At 38.9% G+C, this 24,204-nt stretch overlaps 1 protein-coding gene across 1 annotated transcript; it reads left to right on the forward strand.

The window, feature by feature from the left end:
• The first annotated feature begins 2,476 nt into the window (after window positions 1-2,476).
• LOC119731266 lies at window positions 2,477-6,781 on the forward strand. The gene is made up of 3 exons (XM_038204399.1): window positions 2,477-4,612; window positions 4,780-4,911; window positions 5,717-6,781. Exons 1-3 carry the CDS (start codon window positions 2,503-2,505, stop codon window positions 5,941-5,943), a joined length of 2,469 nt encoding a protein of 822 aa, XP_038060327.1. The 5' UTR covers window positions 2,477-2,502; the 3' UTR covers window positions 5,944-6,781.
• The last annotated feature ends 17,423 nt before the right edge of the window (window positions 6,782-24,204 follow it).

Consider the following 24,204-nt stretch of genomic DNA (forward strand, 5'->3'; position numbering starts at 1 on the left):
GGAAAAAAGAAATAAAACATTAATTTATAAAAAATCAGCTGAAATTGCTGCATGTATATTGTGTAACAAAATCAAACAATTGTAATCACTAGTGGCAAGTTAGTGGTTGAAACAAAATCATGTTGGACTGAAAGCAAACAAAACAATTGAGAAAGTCAATGTCTTTTCTGTCAATTTAAAAATACTTAAATTTATGTCAAAAATGCTTATAACACTTCCATCGTCTGTTTGCTCGTTTGCTCTATTTGCTTATTTACTGATTTACTTTTTTGAGGGTAGGGGCGTTAATAATAACTTGTTCTTTGTATCTAATTTTAGACCAAATGGAAGCAAGATCACAGCGACAATGACTGTCCATGCCAGTTGTATTCACCATCGTTTCATGATGAGCCACAGCAATCACGCATCAGTGCTGGTCATGCAGCACAAATGCCTTCCAAGTTGTCTAGAGCTGAGCCACACCAATCACACATAGTTTGTGGTGGTCCACATTGTCTTAAGAAAGATGTCCAGGCAGCAGACCAAATGCCTTCCAAGTCTCTTGATGAGCCACAGCAATCACACATAGTTGTTGGTCCTCATTGTCTAGAGCAAGATGTCCAGTCAGCAGACAATATGCCTTCCAATTCCTCTCTAGGTCAGCCACAGCAATCACACATAGTTGGTGGCCCTCATTCTCTTGAGCAAGATGTCCAGTCAGCAGACCATATGCCTTCCAATTCCTCTCTTGGTGAGCCACAGCAAACACACATAGTTGGTGGCCCTCAATATCTTGAGAAAGATGTCCAGTTAGCAGACCAAACTCCTTTGAAGTCCTCTCTTGATGAGCCACAGAAATCACACACAGTTAGGGGTCGTCATCGTCTTGAGATAGATATCCAGTCAGCAGACCAAATGCTTTCCAATTCCTCTCTTGATGAGCCACAGCAATCACAGATAGTCAGTGACCCTCAATGTCTTGAGAAAGATGTCCAGTCAGCAGACCAAATGCATTCCAATTCCTCCCTTGGTGAGCTACAGCAATCACACATAGTTGTTGGTCCTCATTGTCTTGAGCAAGATGTCCAGTCAGCAGACCAAATGCCTTCCAATTCCTCTGTTGGTGAGCCACAGCAATCACACATAGTTGTTGGTCCTCATTGTCTTGAGCAAGATGTCCAGTCAACAGACCAAATTCCTTCCAATTCCTCTCTTGGTGAGCTACAGCAATCACACCTAGTTGTTGGCCCTCAATGTCTTGAGAAAGATGTCCAGTCAGCAGACCAAACGCCGTTGAAGTCCTGTCTTGATGAGCAACAGAAATCACACATAGTCGGGTGTCGTCATCGTCTTGAGAGAGGTGGCCAGTCAGCAGACCAAATGCTTTCCAATTCCTCTCTTGATGAGCCACAGCAATCACACATAGTTAACGTTGGTGGCCCTCAATGTCTGGAGAAAGGTTTCAAGTCATCAGCAGACCAAATGCCTTCCAATTCCTCTCTTGGTGAGCCACAGCAATCACACATAGTTGGTGACCCTCTATATCTTGAGAAAGATGTCCAGTCAGCAGACCAAATACATTCCGATTCCTCTGTTGGTGAGCCACAGCAATCACACATAGTTGTTGGTCCTCATTGTCTTGAGCAAGATGTCCAGTCAGCAGACCAAATGCCTTCCAATTCCTCCCTTGGTGAGCTACAGCAATCACACATAGTTGTTGGCCCTCAATGTCTTGAGAAAGATGTCCAGTCAGCAGACCAAACGCCGTTGAAGTCCTGTCTTGATGAGCAACAGAAATCACACATAGTCGGGGGTCGTCATCGTCTTGAGAGAGATGTCCAGTCAGCAGACCAAATGCTTTCCAATTCCTCTCTTGATGAGCCACAGCAATCACACATAGTTAACATGGGTGGCCCTCAATGTCTTGAGAAAGGTTTCAAGTCATCAGCAGACCAAATGCTTTCCAATTCCTCTCTTGATGAGCCACAGCAATCACACATAGTTGGTGACCCTCTATGTCTTGAGAAAGATGTCCAGTCAGCAGACCAAATGCTTTCCAATTCCTCTGTTGGTGAGCCACAGCAATCACCCATAGTTGGTGACCCTCTATGTCTTGAGAAAGATGTCCAGTCAGCAGACCAAATGCTTTCCAATTCCTCTGTTGGTGAGCCACAGCAATCACCCATAGTTGTTGGTCCTCATTGTCTTGAGCAAGGTGTCCAGTCAGCAGACCAAACGCCGTTGAAGTCCTGTCTTGATGAGCAACAGAAATCACACATAGTCGGGGGTCGTCATCGTCTTGAGAGAGATGTCCAGTCAGCAGACCAAATGCTTTCCAATTCCTCTCTTGATGAGCCACAGCAATCACACATAGTTAACATGGGTGGCCCTCAATGTCTTGAGAAAGGTTTCAAGTCATCAGCAGACCAAATGCTTTCCAATTCCTCTCTTGATGAGCCACAGCAATCACACATAGTTGGTGACCCTCTATGTCTTGAGAAAGATGTCCAGTCAGCAGACCAAATGCATTCCAATTCCTCTGTTGGTGAGCCACAGCAATCACACATAGTTCATGGCCCTCATTGTCTCGAGAAAGATGTCCAGGCAGCAGACCAAACACCTTTGAAGTCCTCTCTTGATGAGTCACAGAAATCACACATAATTGTTCAGAGGCATGCTCCATCATATCCTGTAGAGGATAATCTTGACTCACCTGATGAATATTCCTCAGATGAAAACGACCCAGATTTCATTCCAGATTCAAATTCGTCAGATGAAGACATTGTTCCAGAATCATCAGATGAAACATCTTTGAGGTCACCAAGCCCGGTAATACCGATTCCATCAAGGGAGTCTTCCAATCATCCAGTTTCTTCTGATGAGACTGTCTCCAGCACAAGTGAAATTGAAGTCATGACAACTTCAAACTCTGAAGGGAAGCGCCACTGGGACAAACCACAGTACTGCCCATTTTGTCTTCAGCAACAGAAGAAACTACCACGCCATTTGACTACACCGATGCATAAAGATGAAACCCAAGTTAAAACTTGGCTGGCCACAACAGATGTGAAGGAAAAGAAGAAACAACTCACACTGATGAGAAACTACGGCAATTTTCTTCATAACTCAACTGTTTTGAAAAAGGGGAAAGGCACTCTTATTGTTGTGTATCGTCCTGGATATGACACGGACCATAATGATTATCTTCCTTGTCAGGACTGTTACGGCTACTATGCCAAGTCAGATTTATGGAAGCACAGATGCAGCCAAAAACCTGATGTTGATTGCTCTGGTGAGCCTTGTGTAAAAAAGAGAAGAACTATGTTCTGCAAGCCAGGGAGAATGCTTTTGCCATCAACACCCGGGGTTAGTGCTAGGACTAATGAAATCTTGTCAAGTATGAATGCCGACAACATTTCCCGCTTGGTCAAGTCTGATGAGCTTATCAAAAGGTTTGCTGACAAGTTGGTAATGAAGCATGGCCACAGCAAAGACCAGGCTGGATACATCAGGCAAAGATTAAGGGAGATTGCACGAATGGTGTTGGAATTTCGATTCTTGACGGGCCAAACAAATGTTGGATTGTCTACACTGATATGTCCTACAAAATTTGTTGCAGTGACTCGTGCAACACGAGTTGCAGCTGGCTTCAATGACGAAACTCATCTGTACAGCACACCCAGTCTTGCACTGAAGATTGGACACAGCATGAAGACTTGTGCAGAAATTCTGCGTGGTGAGGCTCTTATGTCTGGGGATGAGTCGACTGAGAAGCGTTGTAAAGGATTCCTATCACTTTACTCCACACAATGGGAAGAAAAAGTCAGCCATCATGCATTACGTAGTTTGAATGAGGCGCAGCGAAACAATCCAAAGCTGTTACCGTTGACTGAAGATGTGGTGAAGCTATCGCAATATCTGAAGGATGAGGTTAGAGTCAGGGAACAGGTGTTGCAAAGTGCAGATGGCTCAAGAGAAGTCCAAACAGCATGGTCAAGGCTGGCAGAAATTCTTCTCTCCCAAATCATTCTCTTCAACCGAAAGAGACCCGGGGAAGTCTCAAGAATGACAATTCAAGACTACAGTAAGTGCATGAATGGAGAAGACACAATCATTGAAGGTGCCCTGACAGCCTGGGAGAAAGCCCTGTGCAGAGTGCTTTGGAGGGTAGAGTTGATAGGAAAGAGGTCCAGGACTGTCGTTGTACTTCTCACCTCTGACATGAAGCATGCCTTGGATCTTCTCCTAAGTAAGAGAGCTGCAGCTGCAATTAATGATGGCAACGACTATCTCTTCTCAGCTAGATATGGAGAAGGCCACATTAGAGGGACAGATACTGTTCGTGAGCATGCCAATAAGTGCGGAGCCAAACAACCTGCAAATCTACGAGCGACCAGGTTAAGGAAACATATCGCAACAGTCTCGCAGATCATGAACTTGAAAGAAAACGAACTGGATGTCCTGGCTAATTTTCTTGGACACGATATCAGGACTCACCGACAGTACTATCGTCTCCCTCAATCTACCATTCAAGTTGCAAAAGTATCCAAGGTTCTTCTGAAAATGGAGAAAGGGGACATCAGGGGTCTCGCCGGAAAAAGTCTACAAGAGGTTGAGCTCAATCCAGATGAAGGTACACAAAGAAAATTGCTATTGTCAACATTCAAAATAATATCCATGTATCAATGCCCATTTTTGGGAAGTGTGATTTACAAAACATTTTCAATTTTTTTTTTTAACCTCATCACGTTGACAATATCAAGTGAAATAAAAGAGACGTGTTTTATATCATTCTCTCAGACTACAATACAGATGCTGAGTCTGATGCTGAGTCTGGGTCTGATGCTGAGTCTGGGTCTGATGCTGAGTCTGATGCCGAGGCAGAGGTCAATCAGGTCAAACCACCAGCTAATGGGGACAGACACGGGAAAGGTACGCATCAGTGCTATCAGACACGGCCAATATGCAGTTATCACAAGTATATTTTGTCAATACAAACAAAAAGGTGTACATTTCAATGGGACAGATTTGCAAGATGTGTTGGAACCTATACTGTGAAAACGGCTCACACATTTGTGGGTAGTACGGTCGAGTGAAAAAGAATTATTTTTTAAGTTTTTATTACAAACCAAGTAATTTTTGAAATCACGTTTTTAATTGGGAATCTTGCCAAATCTAGAAGAACTGAATCAATATTTAATACCCTCTAAACGCTAATCCACTTGTTAATCTGTGCTGCAGTTTTAACAAAGACCACATGGTGAATGTGGCTCATAAAGGACTGAAAATACAAGTTGGTGTCGCAATTGTTTACGGTACATGAACCTCTACTGGAGGAAGTTCATTGTATGTTTTGTTTTGATATTTGGTTTGGGGGGGGGGGGGGGTAAGGGGTTATGATATGGTACACGCAAGTTTTTTCTCTCCAAAATTCAAAACCGATGACTGATTATAAACACACAACAGACAACTCTGAGCAAGACCAGAATAATCTGTCAGCGACCAGCTCGCAGCTGGCATTTGTGCGTGATGTCCACATTTGGCTGGGGTTGGAGCCACTGGGTCGATGTTAGTGGAAAATAATATTGCACCTGTGTTCGGTAAATTAATTAAAACATGTTGCGAACTGGTTGAAAGATATTGCAGTGATTCGGATGACTGGCTAGCGTTTTCCCTCTCCCATCCACCACCCCACAAAAAAACTACATAGGTGTATGTCTTTTGGTTTATCGTGCAGGCAAACAACCTACAATTAAGAGAGCTTGGAGTAGTAAAGAAAAGAAAGCTGTTGCAAGGCATCTAGGTGGATACCTCCGTGGCCGTACAGTTCCCGGCAAAGCTGCTATCATCAAACTGTTCCAAGCTGAGACTGGCACATTCTCACACAGGTCATGGAAGAATGTGAAGGACTTTGTCAGAAACCAAACAAGAAAGCAGGACCCAATGTCCTTTCTTGGTACCTAAATCAGTCTAGAGCTGTAGCAACCATCAAATCAATACACCTTAGGGGATCAATCTCACAATTCCCCTCCCCCACCCCACCGCCCCCCCCCCAAAAAAAAAATATTTAAAATAGTGGTCGCTTTTTGTCAAACTTTTCTAACCAATGATTCTAATGCCCCTTTTTTTTCCCAAAATAGCTCTACTTTTTCACGTCCACATACCCCGTGATTTTCAAATAAAAAAACAGAAAATAATGTCTGTGTAATAATGATTCCATTCAAATAACAGTGGGACCCTTTTGCCCTGTACATGCTGAAAATCTACTTGAGTGTTAATTCAGTTTCACTTAAGATGTTTTTGTTTGCCTAACATTCCTAACCAAAGATGCAAAACTAAACAGTTAAGCAGAAGCATATATATTTATAATGTGCAGTTTTCTCCATAAAAAATGAACGTATGTTTTCAGGAAGAAGAATGTGAGATTGACAATAGGTGTGTTGATTTGACAATGAATTATCGCCATTCTGAAAAGGGTGTCCCTTTTTAAAAAGGAAAGAAAAATGCAGTTTAACCTGATTAGACATATTATGTGATGAGAGTCAACATAATGCATCTGCTCATCCTTTGGGATTCCACAGGTTGTTGTATGCCGTATTTGGTGTATCAACTAATCTTTTTTAACAGCCTTCAAATGATCACAGGAGCCATTCTCTGTATTTACTATTCTTTCCCCCTTTTTTGAACGGGGTTGCGCATAGGCTTAATGGGTGGAAATAATAATTTTTTTCTTGGGTTGGAAGCCAGTAGGTCGGAAATGAGAACCGCATGAATAAAAAGGGACGCCCTATAGGCAGGTTTTTTTTTTACCTTAGGAACATACTCTGCCGAACACGAAAAAAAAGTAATGTCACTGTGACGTTACTGTGTGATTTTATGAGATACAAATATATAGGTTTTTCCGGGTTATTTTAACACTTGTATCACACAAATTCCCTATATCTTTACTTTAATTTCGTCCCCGAACATCGCCAATCTCACTTCTTAATTTGCGCGTTCCATGTCCATTTGTATATCATGTGATTGGACAATATTTTACAAACTGCATTGACGTGATTCTACCGCGATAGGTCAATTGTAGTACTGCGCACAAAGGACACATTTTCTAATCGTAACGTTTAAGTCAATAGAAACGAAATGTAATGACAGCAACATTAAAACGAATGACAAAAAAACAAATTTGCTTTGTCAATTCAACGGCATTTCCAAACGAGACGAATTTCAAGGATTTTGGACAAATCGGTATGCTGAAAATTGTACTGGACGTTAAATAAAATCTAGTGGTGGCTTTTTGAAATTCAAATTAAGAAGTGAGATTGGCGATGTTAGGGAACGAAATTGAAGTTTCAATATAAGGAATTTGTGTGATACAAGTGTTAAAATAACCGGGAAAACCTATATTATATTCATTATTCTGTTTCAGAAAGAACATAGATTCAACAGATTTAACTTCCAAACAGCTCGACAAAAATCATTCATATTTAGGATGTCCAGTTTTCTAACATCTCTAAAGATATCTGAAAGATTATCGATCCTGGAAGGTGTGTTGATTTGACATTGAATTACCCAGACTAATTGAAGCTGACTGAATCGCTATATTTCATGTTTCGGCAATTGTCAAAACACCTCTTTTGTGATAAAACTTTGTTTACATGTAGATGAGAACATTTGTGACATCAAGATGATGTCACTATGTGGTTATATGAGATACACAACAAATGTTAATTCCAGTAGGATATATTTGGTCATAGAAATGCACGAAACACATTGCACAATGACATTTTCACGTTGCAGTGACATTTTCAAGACTATTCTTTACTTCTGCCTGGAAATAGAGGCTTGAAATTTATATTTTCTAAAGAAGTGATAACAAACAACGATTGAATGTGTTTTTTTTAGTAAGATGTTTATCAACAACTTTTTAGGTTTTTTTTGCAAAAAAAATGCAAGAAAATATTCCTTACAATTTTTTACTTCCTGCCTGAAAATAAAGGCTTTAAATTTCCATTCTTTATTTTCTGAAGAAATGATGACCAATTACGGATTGAATTGGTTATTAGGTTGTTAGATGTTTATCAATACAACTTTTTGGTTATTTTTTTTGTATTTGATGAGAATGTGCTCAACATGAGGATGATGTCATATCGTGTTGTTATATGATATACACAAATGTTATGAATACATTATTCAGTTTGTGGTAGTCTTACAAAATGTGTTGCACAATGACGTTTTCACAACGTCATAGTTTGAAACAATTAAAGCAGCTTTAAATTTCAAAGAAAATTGCTCTTATTTAAATTGTTCTTTCATTCCTACCTGCAAAAAGAAGCAGAAAAATTCCATTCTGTATTATTTGAGGAAGTGATGAAGGTTAACAGATTGAATGATGTTTGTTTCAACATCGATCGAAACACCTCTTTTAGACGATAATATATGTGACATCTGTATGATGTCATTGTGTTGTTTTATGAGATAACGAAAATTTTCTATAGTACTATATTTTTAAATTCCTGCCTGGAAATAGAGGTTTGAACTGTCCATTCTTTATTTTCTGAAGATGTGATGACGAAACATGGATTGAATGGGTTATTTTAGTTAGATGTTTCAATGTTTATAAAAACAACATTTTTTGGGGGGGGTTTTAGATGAGAATATACGTGACATGAGGATGATGTGGTTGTATTACATGTAGATACACACATGTAATTTCAAGCTTTCGGTTTTTGGTGAGGCTCAATTCCTGTCTTGGTCAGCTACAGCAATCACACATGGTTGCTGGTCCTCATTGTCTTGAGAATGATGTCCAGTCTACATAGTTGCTGTTCCTCATTGTCTTGAGTAAGATGTCCCGTCAGCAGACCAAACTCCTTTGAAGTCCTCTCTTGATGAGCAACAGAAATTACACACAGTTCGGGGTCGTCATTGTCTTGAGATAGATATCCAGTCAGCAGACCAAATGCTTTCCAATTCCTCTCTTGATGAGCCACAGCAATCACACATAGTCAGTGACCCTCAATGTCTAAAGAAAGGTTTCAAGTCATCAGCAGACCAAACGCTTTCCAATTCCTCTCTTGGTTAGCCACAGCAATCACACATAGTTGGTGACCCTCCATGTCTTGAGAAAGATGTCCAGTCAGCAGACCAAATGCCTTCCAATTCCTCTCTTGGTGAGCTACAGCAATCACACATAGTTGTTGGCCCTCAATGTCTTGAGAAAGATGTCCAGTCAGCAGACCAATGGCCGTTGAAGTCCTGTCTTGATGAGCAATAGAAATCACACATAGTCGGGGGTCGTCATCGTCTTGAGAGAGATGTCCAGTCAGCAGACCAAATGCTTTCCAATTCCTCTCTTGATGAGCCACAGCAATCACACATAGTTAACGTTGGTGGCCCTCAGGTTTCAAGTCATCAGCTGACCAAATGCCTTCCAATTCCTCTCTTGGTGAGCCACAGCAATCACACATAGTTGGTGACCCTCTATGTCTTGAGAAAGATGTCCAGTCAGCAGACCAAATGCATTCCAATTCCTCTGTTGGTGAGCCACAGCAATCACACATAGTTCATGGCCCTCATTGTCTCGAGAAAGATGTCCAGGCAGCAGACCAAATGTCTTCCAATTCTTCTCTTGGTGAGCCACAGCAATTACACATAGTTAATGGCCCTCAAAGTCTTGAGAAAGATGTCCAGTCAGCAGACCAAACACCTTTGAAGTCCTCTCTTGATGAGTCACAGAAATCACACATAATTGTTCGAAAGCATGCTCCATCATATCCTGTAGAGGATAGTCTTGACTCACCTGATGAATATCCCTCAGTCGAAAACAACCCTGATTTCATTCCAGATTCAAATTCGTCAGATGAAGACATTGTTCCAGAACCATCAGATGAAACATCTTTGAGGTCACCAAGCCCGGTAATACCGATTCCATCAAGGGAGTCTTCCAATCATCCAGGTTCTTCTGATGAGACTGTCTCCAGCACAAGTGAAATTGAAGTCATGACAACTTCAAACTCTGAAGGGAAGAGCCACTGGGACAAACCACAGTACTGCCCATTTGTCTTCAGCAGTAGTAGTGCTGGTCCTCATTGTCTTGAGTAAGATGTCCAGTCAGCAGACCATACGCCTTCCAATTCCTCTCTTGCTGAGCCACAGCAATCATACATAGTACTAGTGCTGGTCCTCATTGTCTTGAGTAAGATGTCCAGTCAGCTGACCATACGCCTTCCAATTCCTCTCTTGCTGAGCCACAGCAATCATACATAGTACTAGTGCTGGTCCTCATTGTCTTGAGTAAGATGTCCAGTCAGCTGACCATACGCCTTCCAATTCCTCTCTTGCTGAGCCACAGCAATCATACATAGTACTAGTGCTGGTCCTCATTGTCTTGAGTAAGATGTCCAGTTAGCTGACCATACGCCTTCCAATTCCTCTCTTGCTGAGCCACAGCAATCATACATAGTACTAGTGCTGGTCCTCATTGTCTTGAGTAAGATGTCCAGTCAGCTGACCATACGCCTTCCAATATCTCTCTTGATGAGCCACAGCAATCATACATAGTTGGTGGCCTGAATTCTTGTCTTAACTTTTTAAGAAAATATTCCTTACAATTTTTTACTTCCTGCCTGAAAATAAAGGCTTTAAATTTCCATTCTTTATTTTCTGAAGAAATGATGACCAATTACGGATTGAATTGGTTATTAGGTTGTTAGATGTTTATCAATACAACTTTTTGGTTATTTTTTTTGTATTTGATGAGAATGTGCTCGACATGAGGATGATGTCATATCGTGTTGTTATATTATATGCACAAATGTTATGAATGCATTATTCAGTTTGTGGTAGGCTTACAAAATGTGTTGCACAATGATGTTTTTACAACACGTCATAGTTTGAAACAATTAAGGCAGCTTTAAATTTCAAAGAAAATAACTGTAATTTAAACTGTACTTTCATTCCTACCTGCAAAAAGAAGCAGAAAATTTCAGTTCTGTATTATTTGAGGAATTGATGAGGAATATCAGATTGAATGATTTTTGTTTCGACATTGATTGAAACACCTCTTTTAGACGATAATATATGTTACATCTGGATTATGTCATTGTGTTCTTATATGAGATACACGAATGTCAATCCAATCTTTTAGTTTGTGGTTGGCTTAATCACATTTTCACAACATCATAGTGGAGAGAGCTTTAACTTTTAACAAAAAAATTCCATTATACATGTACTATATTTTTTAATTCCTACCTGGAAATAGAGGTTTGAATTGTCCATTCCTCATTTTCTGAAGATGTGATGACGAAACATTGATTGAATGGGTTATTTTAGATGTTTCAATGTTTATGAAAACAACTCTTTTTTTTTTTGGTTTTAGATGAGAATATACGTGACATGAGGATGATGTGGTATTAGATACATACATGTAATTTCAAGCTTCAGTTTTTGGTGAGGCTCGATTCCTGTCTTGGTCAGCTACAGCAATCACACATGGTTGCTGGTCCTCATTGTCTTGAGAATGATGTCCAGTCTACAGACCATATGCCTTCCTTTTTCTCGCTTGGTCAGCCACAACAATCACACATAGTTGCTGTTCCTCATTGTCTTGAGTAAGATGTCCTGTCAGCAGACGAAACTCCTTTGAAGTCCTCTCTTGATGAGCCACAGAAATTACACACAGTTAGGGGTCGTCATTGTCTTGAGATAGATGTCCAGTCAGCAGACCAAATGCTTTCCAATTCCTCTGTTGGTGAGCCACAGCAATCACCCATAGTTGTTGGTCCTCATTGTCTTGAGCAAGGTGTCCAGTCAGCAGACCAAACGCCGTTGAAGTCCTGTCTTGATGAGCAACAGAAATCACACATAGTCGGGGGTCGTCATCGTCTTGAGAGAGATGTCCAGTCAGCAGACCAAATGCTTTCCAATTCCTCTCTTGATGAGCCACAGCAATCACACATAAACATGGGTGGCCCTCAATGTCTTGAGAAAGGTTTCAAGACATCAGCAGACAAAATGCCTTCCAATTCCTCTCTTGATGAGCCACAGCAATCACACATAGTTAACGTTGGTGGCCCTCAATGTCTTGAGAAAGGTTTCAATACATCAGCAGACCAAATGCTTTCCAATTCCTCTCTTGATGAGCCACAGCAATCACACATAGTTAACATGGGTGGCCCTCAATGTCTTGAGAAAGGTTTCAAGACATCAGCGGACCAAATGCTTTCCAATTCCTCTCTTGATGAGCCACAGCAATCACACATAGTTAACGTTGGTGGCCCTCAATGTCTTGAGAAAGGTTTCAAGTCATCATCAGACCAAATGCCTTCCAATTCCTCTCTTGGTGAGCCACAGCAATCACACATAGTTGGTGACCCTCTATGTCTTGAGAAAGATGTCCAGTCAGCAGACCATACGCCTTCCAATTCCTCTCTTGCTGAGCCACAGCAATCATACATAGTACTAGTGCTGGTCGTCATTGTCTTGAGTAAGATGTCCAGTCAGCTGACCATACGCCTTCCAATTCCTCTCTTGCTGAGCCACAGCAATCATACATAGTACTAGTGATGGTCCTCATTGTCTTGAGTAAGATGTCCAGTCAGCTGACCATACGCCTTCCAATATCTCTCTTGATGAGCCACAGCAATCATACATAGTTGGTGGCCCTAATTCTTGTCTTAACTTTTTAAGAAAATATTCCTTACAATTTTTTACTTCCTGCCTGAAAATAAAGGCTTTAAATTTCCATTCTTTATTTTCTGAAGAAATGATGACCAATTACGGATTGAATTGGTTATTAGGTTGTTAGATGTTTATCAATACAACTTTTTGGTTATTTTTTTTGTATTTGATGAGAATGTGCTCGACATGAGGATGATGTCATATCGTGTTGTTATATTATATGCACAAATGTTATGAATGCATTATTCAGTTTGTGGTAGGCTTACAAAATGTGTTGCACAATGACGTTTTCACAACGTCATAGTTTGAAACAATTAAAGCAGCTTTAAATTTCAAAAAAAATAACTGTAATTTAAACTGTTCTTTCATTCCTACCTGCAAAAAGAAGCAGAAAATTTCAGTTCTGTATTATTTGAGGAATTGATGAGGAATATCAGATTGAATGATTTTTGTTTCGACATTGATTGAAACACCTCTTTTAGACGATAATATATGTTACATCTGGATTATGTCATTGTGTTCTTATATGAGATACACGAATGTCAATCCAATCTTTTAGTTTGTGGTTGGCTTAATCACGTTTTCACAACATCATAGTGGAGAGAGCTTTAACTTTTAACAAAAAAATTCCATTATACATGTACTATATTTTTTAATTCCTACCTGGAAATAGAGGTTTGAATTGTCCATTCCTCATTTTCTGAAGATGTGATGACGAAACATTGATTGAATGGGTTATTTTAGATGTTTCAATGTTTATAAAAACAACTCTTTTTTTTTTTTGGTTTTAAATGAGAATATACGTGACATGAGGATGATGTGGTTGTATTAGATACATACATGTAATTTCAAGCTTCAGTTTTTGGTGAGGCTCGATTCCTGTCTTGGTCAGCTACAGCAATCACACATGGTTGCTGGTCCTCATTGTCTTGAGAATGATGTCCAGTCTACAGACCATATGCCTTCCTTTTTCTCGCTTGGTCAGCCACAACAATCACACATAGTTGCTGTTCCTCATTGTCTTGAGTAAGATGTCCTGTCAGCAGACGAAACTCCTTTGAAGTCCTCTCTTGATGAGCCACAGAAATTACACACAGTTAGGGGTCGTCATTGTCTTGAGATAGATGTCCAGTCAGCAGACCAAATGCTTTCCAATTCCTCTGTTGGTGAGCCACAGCAATCACCCATAGTTGTTGGTCCTCATTGTCTTGAGCAAGGTGTCCAGTCAGCAGACCAAATGCCGTTGAAGTCCTGTCTTGATGAGCAACAGAAATCACACATAGTCGGGGGTCGTCATCGTCTTGAGAGAGATGTCCAGTCAGCAGACCAAATGCTTTCCAATTCCTCTCTTGATGAGCCACAGCAATCACACATAGTTAACGTTGGTGGCCCTTAATGTCTTGAGAAAGGTTTCAAGACATCAGCAGACCAAATGCTTTCCAATTCCTCTCTTGATGAGCCACAGCAATCACACATAGTTAACATGGGTGGCCCTCAATGTCTTGAGAAAGGTTTCATGACATCAGCAGACCAAATGCTTTCCAATTCCTCTCTTGATGAGCAACAGCAATCACACATAGTTAACGTTAGTGGCCCTCAATGTCTTGAGAAAGGTTTCAAGTCATTAACAGACCAAATGCCTTCCAATTCCTCTCTTGGTGAGCCACAGCAATCACACATAGTTGGTGACCCTCTATGTCTTGAGAAAGATGTCCAGTCAGCAGACCATACGCCTTCCAATTCCTCTCTTGCTGAGCCACAGCAATCATACATAGTACTAGTGCTGGTCCTCATTGTCTTGAGTAAGATGTCCAGTCAGCTGACCATACGCCTTCCAATTCCTCTCTTGCTGAGCCACAGCAATCATACATAGTACTAGTGCTGGTCCTCATTGTCTTGAGTAAGATGTCCAGTCAGATGACCATACGCCTTCCAATTCCTCTCTTGCTGAGCCACAGCAATCATACATAGTACTAGTGCTGGTCCTCATTGTCTTGAGTAAGATGTCCAGTCAGCTGACCATACGCCTTCCAAATCCTCTCTTGCTGAGCCACAGCAATCATACATAGTACTAGTGCTGGTCCTCATTGTCTTGAGTAAGATGTCCAGTCAGCTGACCATACGCCTTCCAATTCCTCTCTTGATGAGCCACAGCAATCATACATAGTACTAGTGCTGGTCCTCATTGTCTTGAGTAAGATGTCCAGTCAGCTGACCATACGCCTTCCAATTCCTCTCTTGCTGAGCCACAGCAATCATACATAGTAGTAGTGCTGGTCCTCATTGTCTTGAGTAAGATGTCCAGTCAGATGACCATACGCCTTCCAATTCCTCTCTTGCTGAGCCACAGCAATCATACATAGTACTAGTGCTGGTCCTCATTGTCTTGAGTAAGATGTCCAGTCAGCTGACCATACGCCTTCCAATATCTCTCTTGCTGAGCCACAGCAATCATACATAGTACTAGTGCTGATCCTCATTGTCTTGAGTAAGATGTCCAGTCAGCTGACCATACGCCTTCCAATTCCTCTCTTGCTGAGCCACAGCAATCATACATAGTACTAGTGATGGTCCTCATTGTCTTGAGTAAGATGTCCAGTCAGCTGACCATACGCCTTCCAATATCTCTCTTGATGAGCCACAGCAATCATACATAGTTGGTGGCCCTAATTCTTGTCTTAACTTTTTAAGAAAATATTCCTTATAATTTTTTACTTCCTGCCTGAAAATAAAAGCTTTAAATTTCCATTCTTTATTTTCTGAAGAAGTGATGACCAATTACGGATTGAATTGGTTATTAGGTTGTTAGATGTTTATCAATACAACTTTTTGGTTATTTTTTTTGTATTTGATGAGAATGTGCTCGACATGAGGATGATTTCATCGTGTTGTTATATGATATACACAAATGTTATGAATGCATTATTCAGTCTGTGGTAGGCTTACAAAATGTGTTGCACAATGATGTTTTTACAACACGTCATAGTTTGAAACAATTAAGGCAGCTTTAAATTTCAAAGAAAATAACTGTAATTTAAATTGTTCTTTCATTCCTACCTGCAAAAAGAAGCAGATTTTTTTAGATGATAATATACGTTACTAGAGGATGGTGTGATTGTGTGGTTATATGAGATACACAAATGTTAATTCAGTACTCAGTTTGTGGTAGTCTTAAATGTGGTCAGTTTAAAACAGTAGTTTAAAACAGTTGAGGCAGCTTCATCTTTCAAAGAATATAACTATAATTTACATTGTTCTTTACTTCCTACCTGCAAAAAAAAGCTGGAAATGTTCAAACTCGGTTGGCTGTCTTGAGAATGTCCTTTGGTGTTTTGCTTCTACGGAAGCTAGCTTATGTTGTTGATTGCCAGATGTATATGTAGTACATTTGTGACTGGCTCTACAAAAAATAGGTATTATTATGCAAAACTGTGAAATTGAGTTATGTACATGGATGGAGAGCCCACAATGTACATTAAGCCTTCATTTGGTGTATATTAGAACTACATGGCCCCTCCTGCTCTTGAGATATAATGCATTTCCATATTAACTTCTTCCTTGGAGTTCAAGTTACACAACTGAGAAAACAGGCTTTGAAATACCTAGCTCTGTGGTAGATGTGTGCACAATGCACTCAATATTGTCCATTATCAAAATCAATATTTCTGTGAATGAGCCCTGACATTATGTACTATAAAGATGTCATTCATGACAAAAAATGAAAATCACATTTTGATGAAATTTTCACCCTCTCAAGTTTGTGCGGGTCATTACACAAAACCGCACAGCGCGACTTAATACCGTTTTTCCTAGAGCTGGTGACATTTTTGCCAACACATTAACTGTATAAAACAATTGCAATGTATGTTTTTCCAATTACTTTGTAATATTTTTCAATTAAATAACTATTTGCGCTGTTTACCTTGCTTCTTAATCTAGACTGATTTTGACAATTCATTTAAAATTTGCCCATTTTAAATTTGAACTGGGATAAGGTACACAACAGAGAAAACAGGCTTTGAAATACCTAGCTCTGTGGTAGATGTGTGCACAATGCACTCAAAATTGTCCATTATCAAAATCAATAGTTCTGTGAATGAGCCCTGACATTATGTACTATAAAGATGTCATTCATGACAAAAAAATGAAAATCACATTTTGATGAAATTTTCAACCTCTCAAGTTTGTGCGGGTCATTTCACAAAAATGCACAGCTCAACTTAGTACCGTTTTTCAAAGAGCTGGTCACATATTTGCCAACACATTTACAGTATATAACAATTGCAATGTATGTTTTTCCAATTACTTTTTAATATTTTTCAATTAAATAAATATTTGCGCTGTTAACCTTGCCACTGTATATATTTACATTTTCAGCTAGACTGATTAATACTTGACAATTCATTTAAAATTTGCCCATTTTAAATTTGAACTGGGATTATTTACACAACTGAGAAAACAGGCTTTGAAATACCTAGCTCTGTGGTCGATGTGTGCACAATGCACTCAAAATTGTCCATTATCAAAATCAATAGTTCTGTGAATGCGCCCTGACATTATGTACTATAAAGATGTCATTCATGACAAAAAATGAAAATCACATTTTGATGAAATTTTCACCCTCTCAAGTTTGTGCGGGTCATTACACAAAATTGCACAGCGCGACTAATACCCTTTTTCATAGAGCTGGTGACATTTTTGCCAACACATTTACTGTATAAAACAATTGCAATATATGTTTTTCCAATTGCTTTGCAATATTTTTTCAATTAAATAACTATTTGCGCTGTTAACCTTGCCACTGTAGATATTTGCATTTTCAGCTAGACTGATTAATACTTGACAATTCATTTAAAATTTGCCCATTTTAAATTTGAACTGGGATAATTTCAATTACCGGTACATTGTATTAACACTTTTTAAGACAGAAAATGAGCCTGTTTCACCCTTTAATAAACACGTTTACTTGAGATTTTCTTTGCGCATTGAACTGAATAACATAAGTGTTGCCCTGCCTGCAAGAAGAGGCATGGAATTGACATTTTTCTTTTGCTGCAGAATAAACAAAAATGCAATCACATCCATGAAACTGGCTATATTATTGTCCACAAGTGATTCTTGTTTGGAGTGTTGTATTCTCTTTTAATTTACACTATCAAGTGTTATTATGCATATAGTTGAGCTTATTGTCATCGTGAAGGCATTTTTTTGTAGATAAATTTTTTTTTTTAATGTTTGGTTTTAACTTTTAATTGAATCTAAATTACTGGCAACCCCGCACCCCCCCCCCCTCTTTAAAAAGTAACATACTTTCAGTGTTTAGGAACTACATTTTTTGGATAGGAAATGTTGTTCGAAGGAAAATAGTACCAACCATCCTGATTCGGTTAAGTAGTTTTGATAGTAGCACCATTTTTGTGAACCAGAGTCGGGATAATTTGGTCTTGGACTGTGTGCGGTAATCTTAAGACCACCCCCACCCCACTTTGATTAACAAAATTGGTGCTGGGATCCAAACTACTGGTCCGAATTGATATTTCTTGGTAACATTTTCCTCCGACAACTTTTCCTATTCACATATATGATAAGTGCTTGCATTATATATCTACAGATCTGAAGAAATAAGTATAAAAGGTGTAAGTTTTGGGGCTGCGGTTTTTTACCACGCTGTATCTGGAAATCAAACTGAGAAAAAAATAGCGAACGCAAATCCAGGTAACTTACATGCAGGCATTGTGGAAAATATGATATACATGTTTTTGCAAAGATCCGTGACATTACATAGGTGTGTTCCATCAGTGTTAGGAATCTATTTTGTTTTCCATGACTGGCCCTAAGACAAAGCAATTGTAAACTTTATGATGCAGATAATGATGTCTGTTGTTGCCACTGCGATGAGATCAAATACTACTACTTGCTCTTTACTATAGTCTTCATACTGACTGCCAAGTCCTCATTTGCTGTTTATATGATGTCCACTATTGTTTAGTCTTAATACCAACTGCCAAGTCCTCATTTGATGTGTATATGACGTCCACTATTGGCTAGTATACCGACTGCCAAGTCCTCATTTGCTGTGTTTACGACGTCCACTATTGGCTAGTCTTCATACCGACTGGCAAGTCCTCATTTGCTGTGTATATGACGTCCACTATTGTTTAGTCTTCATACCGACTGCCAAGTCCTCATTTGCTATGTTTATGACGTCCACTATTGGCTATAGTCTTCATACCGACTGGCAAGTCCTCATTTGCTGTGTATATGACGTCCACTATTGGTTAGTCTTCATACCGACTGCCAAGTCCTCATTTGCTGTGTATATGACGTCCACTATTGGTTAGTCTTTAGTTGCCGTGTACTGATGAGGTCCATTATTGTTAAGTAAAAAATCTGGATTTAAAAGAATGTTTTTTTTTTTAAATGTTGATGTCATTTCAAACGTTAAGCTATTTAATTTCTTCCATTGAAGGGAAAATTGAATATTCATTAAAATCAGTGGAAATAATTAGGTCCTCATTTGTATAGTAAAACTAAGGGGTCCACGTTTGCAGGTAAATACCAGTATGTGTGTGTGTGTGTGTGTGTTAAAGTAACATACGAAAGGGGAATGTAAGAGAATCCTGCCCCGAAAAAATCGACGCACTGCCCAATTTAAAAACGGAGATCCGGCTTTTTGAAATTCCTTTAAATCCACAGTGCAATCGGGTCGGGAAGGGCCACGTTCTGAGGCCGAGGGCCAGATCCAGAGATGAGAGTGCCCGGTCGGTGCTGACAGGCGCGGTCCGCTGATCAGAGTGCCCGTACGTACGTGCCGTTCGTTGCGCCCCGCACACCGCCGAGGTCTGATGAGGCAGCCGCGGCCGATAGCGGGTTCAGCTATTGTTTTGGACGGGAAAATATTGCAAAAATAGCAAACGGACTGGGGTTTGTACCAAAACACAGTGCTCTCCCAAAACGCACCCATCATAATGATGAAATTTTTCAGACATATTAACTTGTTTGTGGTTGTAGTCGGTATCGGCCGTATTACATCATGGTCTTAATCCCTCTCGGTGCCGCTCCCGGCTCGAATTTACAACACTCGATCGGATATTTGACATTTTGTACTATAAAAAAGAGTGCAACTTGGGAATAAGCCTAAATTGGTACTTCACTAGTTGTAATGAATATTAATATCGTCAAGTTTAAACAAATATCTTCGTAGGCAGACTTTCGCGGTCTAGTAACCAGAGTGTGACTCTTAACAAAACATCAAATGAAAAGTGAAACATCAAATGCATATTGCAAAAGATTGAATACAAATATACCGATGAAACATCGAATACATATTGCTCGAAATGTCGAACATAATTTATAGTTGTAAAACATTGCTCACATATTTGAGAATATCGTAAATATATTGTAAAACATCACACACAATTGTATCGAAAAACATCGCATATTTAATGCCAAGCACTCATCGAACATAATATTGAAAACATCGCACATATATATCGTCCAATATTGCACATATAAATTGAAAATCACATATAAATGTAAAACATCGCACACTTATATTGAGCATTGCACATAATGTAAAACATCGCACACATACATGTATATCAAACATCGTAAACATAATGCAAAACATCGCACACTTATATTGAAAATCGCACATAAATGTAAAAGATAACACACACATATTGAACATCCAACATATTTGTTGTAAAACATTAAATATTGCAACGTTTGACACGCCATAAAGCAATGCACATACAACCTGCACGAGCAGAAACGGGCTCTGTGTCCTTGGAATATTACACAATATTTCATAATGCTTATAAAACGTTAAACCACGGATATTCAGCTCTCAAATGCTATTTGTTTAATCAATGTTGCTTTTGCCAAGTTAGCAAATATAGTCCGTTGAACACAAACACTGAAAAATCAATTTGTGCCGCTTTCTACATTATTAGGCCTATAATGACATGACAAGACATGGCACTGGTTCAAATCCGACTTCAATTGAGGTTCGCAATTCCAGAAGATATGTTTTTATTATGATGATTTGGAGAGTGTGTTACAAATAATGACAAGAACATTATAATATGAAAAAAAGGTGTTTCTTCACCTATTCATTACTAATTGTATTTCTGCACGATCATACATGTGTATAATACTGGTAATTTCTGTTTATAGTATCAATTTACGGAAAGTGGCACAAGTTTGAGTGTTTGTGTTCAACGGACCATATCTTTGGTTTAGCAAAAGCAAAATGGATATTAACAAATAGCATTGGAAAGTTTAATATTTCAGGTGTAACATTATATAAGCATCATGACACATTTTTCAATATTCCAAGGACATAGTGCCCGTTTCTGCTTGCAGCATTTTTTTTTTGGGGGGGGGCAGGCTGTATGTTGTGCTTAGCATCTCTATTTGACAGTCAGCCATTGAGGAATGAGCGACTTGTGAAACCTGTGAAAGTTCCTGACCACAAAATGTGTAGTTATACAATTCAGCAAAATTGACTTCACTTTGAAGCACCACCCCTCAGAGGAGAGTCTTAAGCGTTTGACATTTTTTAGTCATTTTTGACGAATTGATTTGTCTGAGTTGGTTGTCTTATTCTTCATCCCATGTAATTGTTGAATGAAAATATTGTTACCTCGAAGGTTAAGCCGAGCCCTGGTGGGTCCGTAATCGGCATGGTTACTCCACACTGACGACGCTGTGATGCTTGCGTCTGGGATGCGTCCATCTTCCATCCCAAAGGGTCCCACCTCAGAGCACTCCAAAACATCTGTCGGAGGTAGTGGGAAAAGAAATCGATCAGGGTGGGCGTGGTTCATTAAATCAATCGCAATCATTTCATTGTGTAGACATCACGGCCGGGCGCGGATTCCACCTTCTCCTGTTCTTGGAAATGAGTCATGAAACTTGGTATGTTTGTAGATTTTGATTGGTACTTTGACTCTGTAGCTCAATCAGACAAAGTATTTCAAGTAGTGATCATCATGTTTCACTCGTGCGTCCGTGAAACGATGAATTATTGCAAAACTCTGTATGTAACACTAACAGGGTTGATAATTGTTCCAAATATGCATTTTACAACACGCAACACAAAGGTCAGGTCATCCACACCAGATACGAGATGCAAGATGCGAGATGGCAGATTGGGAACACTTAATAGTGTGCCTAGGCTCGTTTGAACGGGAGATAAATAAGTCATTCATAGGATAAATAAGTCGTTTAAACCAGATAAATAACTCTTTTGAACGAGATAATTAAGCGTTTAAACGAGATAAATAAGCAGTTTAAACGAGATAACAAGTCGCTTAAACGAGATACCGGATAAGTCGCTTAAACGAGAACTATGTCGTTTTCGGTTTTTTTTTTTTTTTTTTTTTTTCACGCCCTCGTACGGCGTACAACCGGGCTGAATTCAATTTTCTAGACATGTATTCAACGTTGTTCATTAATACACAAAATTAATGTTATAATTACATGTATTATAATTGGATATAAATTGGATTCAAACCAACATTTATCATAAATCAACAACATATATACTGGAACAACGTTAGGTATAGGGTGAAGCATTGCTTTTGTACCCCAACCTGTGGACAAATACCTACAATTACCAAACAAGTTACGAATAGGGACAAAACAGGAACATAACAAAACAAACAGGAAAAAAAAATTATTCATCAGACATTATAAGAGTTAAGCAATTGAGTTTTCATTTTTGGATGAATGTAGATAAAGTTATTGATAATTTAACTGAATCACTCAGCCTGTTCCAAAGGTCAATGCCCCGGTGGACAAGGTCGTTTTTCAACATTGACGTTCTACTGGAATAAGCGTAAAGGTTTTGCTTTGAAACGCTTCTAGTATTATATGAATGAATATTCGAGGTGAAAGTAAAGAAATTGTTGAAACAATATGGGAGTAAATTATTTGAATATTTATACATGAATTTACCTAAATTTAGGTAATAAAGGTCATTAAATCGTAAAATCTTGAGGGAAGCAAAAAAGGGAGTAGTGTGCTCACGATAACTGACATTACATATAATACGAATCGCTCTTTTTTTGTAAAATTAGTAGTTTTTCACATTGGGAAGAACAACCACCCCACGTGAGAATTGAGTAATTAAGATAAGGGAGAATCAGAGAATTATAAAGAATGATAAGGATATTTTCCGGAACAAAAAACTTTAGGCGAGTCATAATCCCAACAGTTCTGGATATTTTGCCAGATATGGTATTAATGTGAAATTTCCAATTTAAGTTTTCATCAATATATATATACCTAAAAATTTGGTTGTTTTGACTTGTTTCATGATAGTACCATTGAAATTTAAAGGAATGGTTTGTGCGTATTTCTTTTGTTTAGGACAGAAAATGATATAATTGATTTAAATAGATTAATACAAAGTTTGTTTGCTACCAACCAAGTGCTTATTTTGAGAAATTCACGATTAAGATTACTTACAGCAGCATCTACATTACTATGACTATACACCAAACTTGTATCGTCAGCAAATAAAGTAAATTCAATTACATCTGATGTACTGCAAATATCATTTATATACAGAATGAATAGAAGTGGTCCTAAAACAGAACCTTGCGGAACTCCACATGTAATAGTCTTGCATGTAGACTTTGCAGAATTGAATTATACAAACTGTTTTCTTTTGGACAAATAACTCTTGAACCAGTCTAAAACTATTCCTCGAATTCCGTAGTGCTCTAATATAGAAATCAAGATATCATGATTAAGTGTATCAAAAGCCTTAGACAAGTCTAAAAATTACACCGATAGCGATCTTTTTGTTATCTATGGCCTCAAGAAGTCTATTTACCACATAAGAAGTTGCCATCTCGGTGGAGCGGTTTGACCTAAATCCAAATTGAGATTCTGATAAAATTTTGTGTTTATCTATAAAACATATAAGTCTTTTGTAAATTAACTTTTCGAAAACCTTAGAAATTGTAGATAAAACTGAAATGGGTCTATAATTACTAACTTCATGTTCATCTCCCCCTTTATACACTGGAATAACTTTACCTGTTTTTAGCCCTTCAGGAAAAACTCCCATAGCCATGGACTTATTAAAGATTTCAGCCAGTGGTTTTGAAAGACGTACTACTCCTTGTTTGGCAGTATACGCTCTACAAAACGCAGAGCCAGCCTGAGGCCATGTTCTTTTTTCTTTTAAATTTACACGCTAGCTATTTCGGCGCAAAATTCGTGGGCACAATGACATAAAACAAGCTGAATGCGCGTCGGTATCAGATTATTTCCTTTTTTAACGTTCTGGAATGCGCACAGTTGGGCTACAAAAGTGGAAAGAGCATTTAAAAGTAGGATACAACATCGACACAACCATCCTTTAAGGGAAGTCAACATTTTTTACTTTAAAAAATCGAGATGTTGGGTGCTAGTCATGAATCCTGCCGCACTTTTCACCTGTGCAACGTATTTTGCGGACGTGCGAGAAACAACATTTGTTCATTGGTGCTGTTTGTATTTTTTTATTGGTTTTATTGATTTGGTTTATGCTAT

Source organism: Patiria miniata, unplaced genomic scaffold (genome assembly GCF_015706575.1).
Source record: "Patiria miniata isolate m_02_andy unplaced genomic scaffold, ASM1570657v1 HiC_scaffold_23, whole genome shotgun sequence".
NCBI lineage: Eukaryota > Metazoa > Echinodermata > Asteroidea > Valvatida > Asterinidae > Patiria > Patiria miniata.

Excerpts from the sequence above, each read along its gene's own strand:
- LOC119731266 (XM_038204399.1), top strand. The coding sequence starts at position 2,503 with ATGCATTCCAATTCCTCTGTTGGTGAGCCACAGCAATCACACATAGTT. Across the intron at positions 4,613-4,779 it reads TGAGCTCAATCCAGATGAAG|ACTACAATACAGATGCTGAG; the intron begins GTACACAAAGAA and ends TCATTCTCTCAG. Across the intron at positions 4,912-5,716 it reads TGGGGACAGACACGGGAAAG|GCAAACAACCTACAATTAAG; the intron begins GTACGCATCAGT and ends TTTATCGTGCAG.